Consider the following 12,785-nt stretch of genomic DNA (forward strand, 5'->3'; position numbering starts at 1 on the left):
TCAGAGAAACAAATCAAAAGACAAAATATCAGAATTCGGTATATCCGATCCGGGACTTGGTACCGTTTGCAGAGAAGCCTGCTTCAGTTGGTCCAAATGGAAGTATGTAGGAGACATTCCCTTGCTCGAGAAGCTTCCAGACATCTAAGAACAATTGAAAATTTTTCTTTAGCTTGAAATCAGAAACCTAGAAAAATACTTGTTTCACCAAATATATCACAACATTCTGGCTTATAAAAATTTTACCTCTTTGGCAAAGAAATTGTCGATGTTAAAGTCAAGTTTTGGATTGACTGTAGCCAATTTCATGGACAAGAACTGTATTCAGAGAAACAAATCAGAAGACAAAATATCAGAATTCGGGGTAAACAGCTGTTCTTTCCGTTAAATACTTGCAGTCTAGTCATCAAACATCCAAGAAGATAGTTGGGGACAAAACTATTGGCTAGGAAATAGTGCTGTTGTCTACAAGGTCTAGTGAAAGTTGGGAAGAGTAGGCACTAGCATGAGTTCAGATGTCGTGAGAAATATATCAAGCTTAAATGCTAAAAAACTGATGGGAAGAGTTCCTAAAGCCACCTCCCTACTCATACAATATTGGTCCTGCAGATGATCCTCTAAAACCATTTGTGTCCATTGTCATGATTAATTGGAGCAGTAGATAGGGGGTGTCCAGCAATAGTGTTGTATACTTTTTGTAATCCCACCTAGTGGTACCAAGCGATAAATAAATGCTAAGTTTGCAACATAGACGGGGGTGTTCAGGGTGCATAATTAGTTCCACTGTCAAGGTACCAAAGATTATTGGGAATTTACAAAGCTTACAGGCTACTGGTGTAATGAGAGCAGTTTATGGGTCAGTAATGACCAAAGCCAACAAGAAGAGAAAAGAGAGTCTTATTGCATCTGTTACCTCTACTTGGTGTTGAAGAGATTGAACATAGTTGATGATCTCGTCAAGCATTACTGCTTTACCAGTTACCTGCATACAATTGAACCAAGTTATCTCAATTTTGATGATCTGAATAATGAGATTCCTTCAAACATGAAATCCAAAATGTCAATAGAGACTTAAACTTCTTTCATGAATATTCAAACATCTGAAATAAACTAACAAAATCCAAGGACGCAAAACACACTCGCTATATAGTTACATCTTTGTATGGTGTAGATTTTTCCCTCCATTAGGGATTTTCTGTAATCCTGTATTTCTGTAATCTCCCATTTTTCAGAAGTTTTGAGTCTCATGCTTTGTGATATTTTTCTTATTAATGCAGGCAACTCTAAGCAGTGCACTCCCAGTCACATATACAATGCAAAGCCTTTTGTGGATCAACTGATTCCAACCTGCTAGCATTGCTCAGTGCCTTTGAGAACTCATATGCAAATTCATGATCATTTTAGTATTTCCTCTACAGGGTAATGTGGATGTGTAAAGAGTGTAGTGTTTTGGGTCACAGGAAGAGGCTAGTTCCTACACCCGTATTGGGTCACAGGAAGAGGCACACATCCCCTTACACCCGTACCCACAAGCTAGCATAAAGCACTCAAGGGTTATCCTCAATCAAAACATTTCATTTGAATTGGGAGAGGAAATATGAGCTGAATCCAATGTGGATAATTGAGAACTTTTCAACTAAGATGAAGTAATTACAAATATTAAAGACTTAAAAAGTTACTTATTATTATGGTTACATACTTGAGGTTGCTCATTATTATGATGCAACATGTGATTGTTGGAATGTTGGGAAATGGAAAATATTCTTTAATGTAGATTAAAATCAATATTCTTTTTTGAACATTCATTTTTAATTTTCTATTATTATCATTGGAAAAATTCTTGTGGATGTTTGTCTATTTTCTACTAAGTCCTTGTTGAGTATTGACTTCTATGCTAGCAGACCTTTATTTTCTTATTGGTCATATGCAGGGTGTTAGATTATGCCATTGACCATCTGTAACTGACAGCACCAAGAAATATGCAATAGCATTTGGTCCCATAGGACTTTGAATTTTGATTGTAAGATAAATTGAAGTCAAATTAAAAGCATTTTAATATTCTAATTGTAATATTAAAGTTAATTCCATCGTTTTTAATTGATGGTTATTTCAAGGTGGTGATTGTTAATTATGGATAATCTCTAGTCATAATACAATCAGGGTCAGAACTGAAGTTACAGTATTGAAAGAATCTGCTCTGGAATAGACAGTTTTGGCTGTCAGATACAGATTACAAGTCAACTTGATGATAAAAGGCCATTGGTAATGGATTTTCCTCTCATCATTGCTATGATTACGGGCAGGCTGTGTTGGAACCCAATGTAGAGGGGGATGAATTAGAAGCCTAGTGCTACATTAAACAGGCCAAGCTGTGCTATGTTGATCCTTAAAGATTAGCAAGTCAGACGTTTGATGTAGGATATAAGGGTAATAGGTCAAGGTTTTCTTTCATCATTAACTCATACGGTAGTATGGTTGGGTTCAATTGGATGGTTTAGTTGGAAGTGCCAAACTTGAATCCAAATTAAGCTGGGTAGAATCAGATGCCTAGTAATAGAGTAGATCCTTAACAAAAGGATTTTCTCTTCATTGTGAAGTATGGATAGTCAATGTGAACAACAGATGCCATAATCAACAACAGCTAGTCTTGAGTCAAGATACAGGTTTTACAGAATTGATAAAGTTGAATTTGTCAGTAAAGTAGAACAGTCATCAAGGGTTATGTTGACTATCAAATAGTGACAAGTTAATTTTTGTTTCATATGTGGAAGTGCATAGTTTCAGATTTCCGACTATCATTTTCTAGTTTCTTATAAATATTTATAGAATGTTAGTTCAGATGGTCTTGAATTCAAGACCAACTTGAATAAAGCTTTTGAATTAGAAGCAAGAGTACAGCCTCCACAAAGGGCTTCCTCTTATCATGATGAGGCTAATGACCCCAGATTTAGCATTACAGAGGAACCTTTAGTGCCATTCAATTCAGTGGCCTTCAACTTAGAAACCATAAGTGGGGTATCTATTTGGGCCAAGTCACCTGGGACATGCACCTGGCCCCAGCTGCTGTTGGGTGCACTGCTTACATTCAAAAGCATGGGGCATATCACTTGGTAGAACTTGAGCCCGCTTGGGGTCTATATTAGGTTATTTTGTTTTTTTCTCCTTAAGATATATATATATATATATATATATATATATATATATATATATATATATATATATATATATATATAAGTCGAAGTATAATAGTGAGCCTTTGTTTCCAAGACTATTAAACAAGCATTTATGCACACCATCTCGCATTTAAGCTAAGTTTGCAAGCCATTACAAAGATTAATTAAGGCACAATCATTGAATAACAAGAATAGCAATGTCATTTTCTTTATACCATCTCTATCAAGAACAACAATGCCATTTCTTTAATAAAAAGATTATCAACTCCATTGAATTCAAGAAGATCAATTTGAGGCCTTGTAGGAGCTCTATTGCCTCAGCAGACTCGTGTTGCATAAGATCAACAGGCAATGGCAGCAGTTGTTGAGGAGGGTTCGATGGTAGCAGTGGTAGATGCTACATTCTCTGGTTCCTCAAACGATGTGCTTGGTTTTGCTAGCGATGTTTTTGGTCATGTGCCTCTACTTCATAGGGTTTGTCTTAGCCCTCCAAGTCTTCAACATGTTGTATCACTGCAAATCCAAAGGTGCTTGTTGAAGGATTCAGATTCTACTTCTCTTTCGGGGCTACCTGGCTATCACAGGGGGTACAGCCACATCCCCATAAAGGGTCACAGGGGAGGTCGTGTGCCTCAATCCAATGACGAAGTTGGATGAGGGAGGTTGTGAGCCTCCAAGCTTGTTAGGATTTGCCTGGGGTGTTGCAACCTAGTTTGGTATGTCTATGATCTGACTAGATTATGCCTATGGAGCCACAGACCTATGTCGTGGGTTTGTTAAGTGCTTGTTGTGGGAATATTTGTGTTGGGAAGTGGGTTCCATTCTCTATGTTGGCGCAGATCTAAGGTGGTTTGTGGTGTTCTAGCTGCATTGTTCAACAAAACACTAAACAAAACCTGAAATGTCATTCAGTGTTGATGATGTTCCTAAGGGTTGGATTGTGGCTATCCATCTGAAGCATACTCAAAAGAAGTGGGGGTTGATGGAACCCTAGCCACCCTTGCCCCTGGTTCATGACATCCCTCAAGCGACCAATCAGAGTATCTTCTAGTGCTACCAAGGTGTCTTAGGGTTTCGCTTAGTCCTATCAGAGCATTTCCAAGCGCTTACTTTCCAGTCAAAGTATCTTCCCACATTGTTCTTACTTGTCAATGAAATTATATTTCAACATTGTTCTTCTTGTCAGTCAGAGCATATTCCAAAGCTATCTAGGTGTCTTGGGGTTTCAACCCTAGAATGTCTGCGACCCATTCGGGGTTATGTATGGGCCTTGCACCCTTTTTTTCTTTTAGATTTTTGTTGGGTTTCGTTGACCCGCATTATAATGTTTGGTTGCCCATTGCTTTGGCTATATCTTGTGCTCCTTATGGAGTTATTTGGCGGGCCTATGCTTTGGTGGACCTATGTGCCTTGTTATCTGATTATTTTCACCATTTTAAGTAAACAATTTTCATTTTAATGAAAAATGTTCCGACATTGTTCTTACTTGTCAGTGAAATTATATTCAACATTGTTCTTCTTGTCAGTCAGAGCATCTTCCAAAGCTATCTAGGTGTCTTGGGGTTTCGGCCCTAGAATGTCTGCGACCCATTCGGGTTTATGTATGGGCCTTGCACCCTTTTTTTCTTTTAGATTTTTGTTGGGTTTCGTTGACCCGCATTATAATGTTTGGTTGCCCATTGCTTTGGCTATATCTTGTGCTCCTTATGGAGTTCTTTGGTGGGCCTATGCTTTGGTGGACCTATGTGCCCTGTTATCTGATTATTTTCACCATTTTAAGTAAACAATTTTCATTTTAATGAAAAATGTTGGCTTTTTTCTTTTTGATAAAAAACATATACACAAGAAAAACAATGTCATTTCTTTAATAAAAAGATGATCAGCTACATTGAATTTATGCTTTCAAAAGATATATATATATATATATATATATATATATATATATATATATATATATATATATATATATATATATATATAACTTTTTAGTTTAAGATTATAAAATTTGAAATAACAAAATAGAAATTTAATTTGTTCTAACATTATGATAACTTTGGAAACACTTAATTTCATGTGTCCACTTTTATTTAAGTGGACGAGACATCTATTGCTTTGTGTAAAAAATTAAATTGATTTTAATTTTACACATAAATTTTGTATAAACAAAATAAAACATATATAACTTCATCTCAAAAATATACATTGTTTGAATAGGTCATATATTTCCAATACTTATTTTTATAAACTAAAATTAGAATATTTGTTCATATGTTCCAAGATAATAAATTTCAATTAATTTGATATTTAAAAACAAATACATGTTATTTTTCATAAAAACATGCCAAAACCAAACTATAAGAACTTTTTAGTCCCCAAAAAAATTAAATGATAAGCTTATTTGATTGGTATCAAACATGTATTATTTAAATGATAGACTTATTTTATTAGCATCTGTATTATATGTACAAGACATCATTAAATTCACAACTAGCCGGGCTTTTATTTTGTTCCCCTTAATGATACTTAAAAAATATATATATGTATATATCATTTATGTGAATTTCTCCAACATTAACTTTATGTATTTATAATACTTACTCATTTTCATTTGAGAAGCCAATTTTAATCTATTTTTTAATTAAAAAAATATTTGAAAAGAAAAGAAGTAATATTGATTTCCATACCTAATTATATTTATAAATAATTATAATTATTAAATTGAAGATAAAATTCTTTTTCGAAATAAATAAATAAATTATATTAAATTCTACACACAATTATAAAAATATAAAAACACTTTTGGAAAAGTAAAATTTAATCTATTTCTTTAACTAAAATTCCAAAGAAAAAATCAATATCTGCGCCTTAAAAAATAATATTTCTTTACAAAATATTTCGAAAATCCTAAATCATCTTAATCTGCCCCATGCAACCTTGAAAATAACTTAATTAGTAATAATCATATTATGAAACATTATGTAAACCACTGAATCAAAATTCAAATCCATATAGTTCAATCCTAAAAAAAATTACAATTTATCTAAATTACCATTCAAAATTTATAAACTTTAAATAAGATTCAAAACTTTGTTATAGTAAAAGGCTTATAACATGGTTTCTTATTCTAAGAAATACAAAAGATTGCATACATGTTTCTTGATTCATACTTTTTTTTCCAGCACGAAAAAACTATATAATTCTATATATAAACAAAAAAAAATGTTTTATATACAGTGACAATATTACTGCCATGAAAGCAGCAAGCTTGAAAACATGTCCCATCTTGAAACAGACAAAGTAATGTAATTTCCAGAATAACATGCCCGGACTCCGGAGGCTGAGAGGATATCCAGGTGTAAATAGAGCTCCATTTGTTCATTTCGCCACAAATGTATGATGCAAAATAAGAAAAGAAACTGAACCAGCTGGTACTGTAGAAGCCTTCATATGTGCATAAGAGCTTAACAAAACCAAAATTTCTACCATAAGTAATTGCTATATGCCCTGAAATTGGAAATCCTGGATCTGGTAGATAGTGCTGTTCGCTTTTATCTGCAATCTCCATAAACCTTGGGGCAAGGTTAGATCCCTTTTAGATAAAGCGTCCGTATTTTTGTTTTTGTTCCTGTCAATATGGAAAATAGAATAATCCTTCCTGTAGTCCTATAATGCTGCTATCCTGTCCATCCAGCCTACAAGCGAACAAAATAGAAATAGAAAGAAGCAATATTGTTTCACAACTTCCAAAAAAGAAAAGACAGTAAAAAGCTTATAACATGGTTTCTTATTCTAAGAAACACAAAAGATTGCATACATGTTTCTTGATTCATACTACAGATTAACAAAATAGAAAGATGGAATATTATAGTTCCAATAATTTTTCAGAATTTAACGAACATTTATCACTGATCACAAATACAACGAAATTATTTATACCAGTAAAGTATATGGAGTCTACAATGTACACCTGCATTATTGGATTAATATCAATAGCGTGGCTTTGCATAATGAAATTGAATAGCAAATGATTTTTGAAAGGTTAATGAAAGAAATTTACTTTAAATATTGATAAACAGACAATAACACAGTTAAATCTCAGAATTTCCACTTTAATACATACTTTTGCACAATGCTTTAAAAAAAATCATCTGTGAAATGGCCATTCCCAATTACAAAGGAACCCAATGAAGCAATCTAACTTTTCTGCACTTCCAATGATCCCAATTGGAGCATTTGATATGTATGTAAAGTGGATCAAAGGATGCAATTTACCTGCACAGTTCCCCGCTTTTCATCTTCGAAATTTTTGGTTTGTGTGTAAGGTGGATCAAAGGAGATGCAAGTTACCTACACATTTCCTTGCTTTTCTTCTTCAAATTTTTCCTCTATCAAGGTTCAGTACATTTCGAGTGGCATTAGTTACCTTATAACGTGTTAGGAGGAAGAATAAAATTATATGGTTCACCTGAAAAGAAAGAGAGTAATAGAGTTATCTGGTTCACCTGCCAAAGAACAAATAATGTATTCCTGGAATTGATCCATAAAACACAAACAACAGGGAAGGAGAACCCCAAATAATGAGTTCCTGGAATTGATACATAAAACACAAATAGCAGGGAAGGAGAACCCCAACAATGGCAGAGTTGTCTACACCTTTATTTAAATTCACAGGTCTATAACAGGCACCTTTATGAACAAAATTGCAAGAAATTTGCATTATTGAAAAATTGCAGCTACATATAAATTCCTGCATGGCAAAGAACCTTAAAAGCTTATGGAGAATCAAGGTCATAGGCACGCAGTTGTACCCCTGGAGTCTGTAATCTCCATTTTATTGCATATTTATGCTTTCTTCTTGACCGTACTAAGCAAATCAACAGTTCAATAAGTACCCACAAACTTGCACAGAAATGGAAAGGAGAAGCCATACCTGGAAATTTTCAATGAGTGCAAGTTATGAAGATCGTTTTCTTCGCTGAATTGGACCTTGGTGCTACTGTTGTTATTCCGCTTCACAAGGAAAAAAGTTGTTCTGTCTCACGATCTCCCGCAATGGCTGACCTGGTACGGTTTTCATCCTCTGCAAGCCACTGAAAGTAAAACCCTATCTATATTCCTCAATAAATAGCAAAAAGGTTGAAACAAAGAGAAAATTAACACGTATTAAATCAAAATGGAAAAAACTCGATTCCTTGCGTCCAACTGGTGCTCTGCTATGCCACACCGTCGGGCTTATGGATCCCTCGCTGTGCTCCTCGGCAGTATCCTTGAGTATCAGTTGCGGAGGAAAAGCAAACCAAGCTGTTACGAAAATCTTGATCATTGAATTTCTCAGCAGTAGCACGGTTAGCTTTGCCTCGCAATCGATACCAAAATTCCATACCCAAAACTTTAATTGACAAAAATAGAACACTGGCATGGAATGAGCGAAGAGGGTCTGGCTATCAGTGGCAGATCAAGGATAGGAAATACAGAATGTCAAGTTCCTTCAATGAATTTATTGCGAAATTGAAGGGTTGTTGCGACAACTTTGCTAAAAAATTGAGCAGCTGAGCAGAAGCGACCGGTTTGCTTAGCCAAATATTGGTCCCGTTTTTTTCCTGTCAAATACAGAGCAAAGCCGATAAAAAAAAACTCGAATCGCCACTGTATACTCAATCAGCAACAAAGGGTTTTTTCAATTTCTTGGCCTAAGGCCTTACTTCCAAAATCTATTTTCAGATCAGGCCACTCTTTTGGGGATTTTGAAGAAACTTGCTCTCTACCTCATCGATCCTGTACCACTTAGCTTTCAGCAATCTACCATTTGTACACCAATTTGTTAAAAAAATTGCTTACCTCTGAGTTTATGTGACAGAGTTCCCTCTTCGAACTCGATCTGAACATTCGACCCTACGTCTTCAACCGACGGTGATACCAGGACGGATATGGCACCAGGAATATACCAGGAGGTACCCACAGCTCTTGCGCAGTCGTTTGCAGGCAGATGTTGCGCAGAAACCAGCGGATGGTTGCAGCGGATGCGCAGAGCAGGTGTAGAGCAGGTTGCAGAGGATATGCAGAGCAGGATGCAGCGGTTGTTAGCAGCGGATGCGCAGAGCAGGTTGCAGAGGAATCCACGTTCGAAAATGAATTTTAATGAAATGGGCGCGAGGGAAGGGTTTCAAATGAAAATGGGTCCCGGTGCGCTGACGTGGATGGCGGGAACGGAGGGACGGAGCGGGCGGGCCCTCGTTGGTGGGTCCCGGGTATGTCACCGGAAACGCGAGGTCGCCCGCCGGAGTTATGTATGCCATCCCAAGCTTGTGCACCATATACATAGATGGCAAGGGCATTTATGACTCAATATATGGCTGGTTAGCCCTTGCCCTCGGAATTCAAACGGACTCTATCTGGAACTCCTCCGTAAAAAGTGCATTGTTGTCAAGCGGAGAGCATTGTTCAATCGCCTAATAACGCTTTTTAAGGTTTTAAAACATTTTTTTATTAAATTAGACCGCTGATTTTTGTTGAATAGTCTAACAAAAGATCTAACGGCTACGATTAGGACACAAAAGCATTTGGGGGAGCCCATTTCAGAGGGAAACGGCTTACTGCGTAATTATTATTACTTATAAACTTGAAAACAGTGGGGATTTATGATTTATGATTACACGCTGTTGCCATATTCCTATGATAATGTCTGTTTGTATACCTTTCATATGGCGGCGTTCAATGTGATCATTTCACCACCATAAAGGTGAGAGGCCAAAGTGATTGTGAAATTAAAAGTGAAGAAGATCTGAGAAGTTATTTCTGCACTAGGACAGTGGAATATTCTCCGTATTTTTATTTCTGAGATGATATTCAGGATTTATGATATTATGTGAATTTGTAAATGAGTTTAATACTTGGCATATCTCAATACTAGATATTTTCAGATTCGGGTGATTGCGCTGGACATAGTAAATCTGATACCTTCGTTGCAAAAATGTGTGTTCTGATATTCGTTGGTTAATGAATGAGCCTAGTTATTTTTATCTGATCAAATGCAATCGTAGATTTCAAATAGTTCAGAAAAATCTAATAGAAAGAAACGAAGTCAATTATTAGAAAGGAGGTGGAAGGCGACCATTTAACTAAAAAGCGATGCATGGATTTTTTTGATATTCAGTGTTTAAAGAATTGCAGTGCCTTTTATGGATTAAAATTATTGAGTGTTTAAGAATTGTAGTGTATCTTCTTAATTGAAAATGATGATTGTGTTGTATTTTTGATCAAAAATTATAATTATTAAATTTGAATTTGATTTGATACTCGAAAAATTAGTCCGGTAAAATTAATAAGGATAAAATTTGACATTATACATTTTACAAATATTTAACTTTTTTTTCTTTTTCTTTTTTAATTTTAAAAAATGAAAAATCATTATGTAAAAATTGGTGAAATTTTTCTTTAACATAGATTTTTGTGTTTACTTATTTACAATATTAATTTCTCCTGCCTAAAATGTTATAGATCATTTTTATGTTTTTTTATTTTTTGGTATAAAAGTTATGCATTTGCAACTAAGCTATGTTATTTTATAACTTCTATAAAAAAAATTAATACGGGATTTATCTTTTTTCTATTTTTTTTGGGGAGTTATCCATTTAATACTTAAATTTGTTAGTTTATGACTTTTTCCAATATAGAAATTATGATTTTTTGTATTTTTATATAAGAGCTACCAGTTTGCAACTAAATTACTATTTTATAATTTTTGTTAAGATAGAAGTTATCTATTTGTTTTATTTATTGCAATTTTCCATTATATACAAATTACTAACTAGTTATCCATTTAACATTGAGATTTGTTGGTTTATATTTTTTTCAATATAAAAATTACAGCTTTTTTTATATAAAATTTGCAACCAATTTATTGTTCTAGTTAAGATAGAAGTTATCTCTTTGTTTTATTGCAATTTTCCATTATATAGAAATTACTAACTCATCTCTTTTGATTGCTTCAAAGGGTAGATTTAAAAATCAAATTTGAGTCACATTTGGTTAAACAATACAATGGTGCCTTGATTAACAATTTGTTTCCCATTATACCATTATTATTGTATTCTGGAAAAATGAGTCAATAGTAGTGAAATAACAAAATCAAAAGGAGATTGTGATTCGCGCTGCCTTCGCGTCCTGCTCCTTCGGCCCTGAGGATCCCTGCTCACCCTCGCCTGGCAACCCTGCTGCTAGGCTCCCGGAGCTCCTGCGCCCTAACCAGCGTTCTCTGAAGGCTCCTGCCTACCAGCTCCTTTAACTCGCTTGAGTTTGTTCCTCTTCAACTCAGATGGCCCCTCCGGAGGCTCCACCGAAGGAGGCAGCGCAACAGCAGGCTTTTTCGGCTCTGATAAACTCTCTCCCACCTCAACGAACTCGTCCTTCGATCTCCAAGTTTGTTAAAAAAATCGAGGGGTTACAGGAAGTCTCTCTCCCTCCTACTTTGCCAAGAATGGCTGCTCTTGCTCTTGCTGAAAAAGGTCTCATAGGACAGTTTACTGGTCTTTGGCCCTCACCAAAAACAGTTCAAAGGTGGGTGGAAAGGAACTGGACAGATAAAATACAAGGGAAAATTTCTATCAGATTTTGTGGGAAGGGTTACTTCACCTTCCACTTTGAGACAAAGGAAGACAAGGATTTGATTTTTCGCAACGGACCTTACTTCATGGATTCTAGAGGGTTGTACCTAAACAAATGGACACCGGACTTTGATCCGGAGTTGGATATCCCAAACGCGGTTCCTGTTTGGGTTCGTCTCCCTCACCTCCCATTGCATTGCTGGGGAGACGAATCGGTTCGTGCCATTGGAAATGCAGTCGGGAAATACATCGACCGGAGCGAGCCAAGAGACAATATGCAGGCCTGCGCCCGAATTTGCGTTGAAGTGGACCTGGGCAAAGGTCTTCCTGAGGCCATTAAGCTTAAAGTTGACGAATGGTCGCACATTCAGCAGCTCGATTATGAGCAGATCCCTTTCAAGTGTAAGGTATGTCACGAGTACGGCCACTTTGCTAATCTTTGTCCTAAGCTTTCTAATGTTGACAATAATCCGCAAGAGGAACAATGGGAAACGGTAAAAAAGAAAAAAACAGCCCCTAGCTACAAGCTGCCTAATGATGCTGGACCTTCCTCTCATAACCCTCCCATCTCTCGCAATCCTTCCGCCTCACCCTCTCCCCCTCTTCCCTCCTCCCCTCAAAAATCTCTTTCTTCTGCCCGCCAGCTGAATCCCCTCCCTACTTCTCCCTCCTCAAATCCCTTTCAGGTTCTTTCTCTTCCTGAAGACTCTCCTCTTCATTCTGAGCCTCCCTCTTCTCCTCGTATCTTGGTCATTCCCTCCTCCCTTTCATCTGATCCTCCCCCTCCTAGAATCACTCGAAGCAATTCCAAAGATCATGGATCTTCTCTAGATGGTCAAAAGAAGTCGGGAAGAAAATCTTCCAAACAGCATAGGGATGAGAACGCTCAAAAAGACATAGCTCTAGGACTCCAGAATCCTATAGAATCATACATACAAGGATCAATAGACAAGGAAACAGCAAGCAAAGATAAAGGAGGGAGAGCAACTCCTCGAATCACAGTTTTGAA

General features: G+C 36.1%; 1 protein-coding gene across 1 annotated transcript; it reads right to left on the bottom strand.

The window, feature by feature from the left end:
* LOC149198790 (transcription factor bHLH63-like) lies at positions 1–1,395 on the bottom strand. The gene is made up of 3 exons (XM_089400362.1): positions 914–1,395; positions 247–318; positions 1–144 (listed from the first exon to the last, which is right to left on the bottom strand). The coding sequence occupies exons 1-3, from the start codon at positions 986–988 to the stop codon at positions 1–3; spliced, it is 291 nt and encodes a 96-aa protein (XP_089256488.1). The 5' UTR covers positions 989–1,395.
* Between the last annotated feature and the right edge of the window lie 11,390 nt (positions 1,396–12,785).

Source organism: Pinus tabuliformis, chromosome 2_1, assembly GCF_031772625.1.
Source record: "Pinus tabuliformis cultivar Carrire ecotype Pingquan chromosome 2_1, CPIR1, whole genome shotgun sequence".
Classification (NCBI taxonomy): Eukaryota; Viridiplantae; Streptophyta; class Pinopsida; order Pinales; family Pinaceae; genus Pinus; species Pinus tabuliformis.

Coding starts and splice junctions, on each gene's coding strand:
- LOC149198790 (XM_089400362.1), bottom strand. CDS start 988: ATGCAGGTAACTGGTAAAGCAGTAATGCTTGACGAGATCATCAACTAT. Junction 319..913: donor CTCTTCAACACCAAGTAGAG/GTAACAGATGCA, acceptor CTCTGAATACAG/TTCTTGTCCATGAAATTGGC. Junction 145..246: donor ACAATTTCTTTGCCAAAGAG/GTAAAATTTTTA, acceptor AATTGTTCTTAG/ATGTCTGGAAGCTTCTCGAG.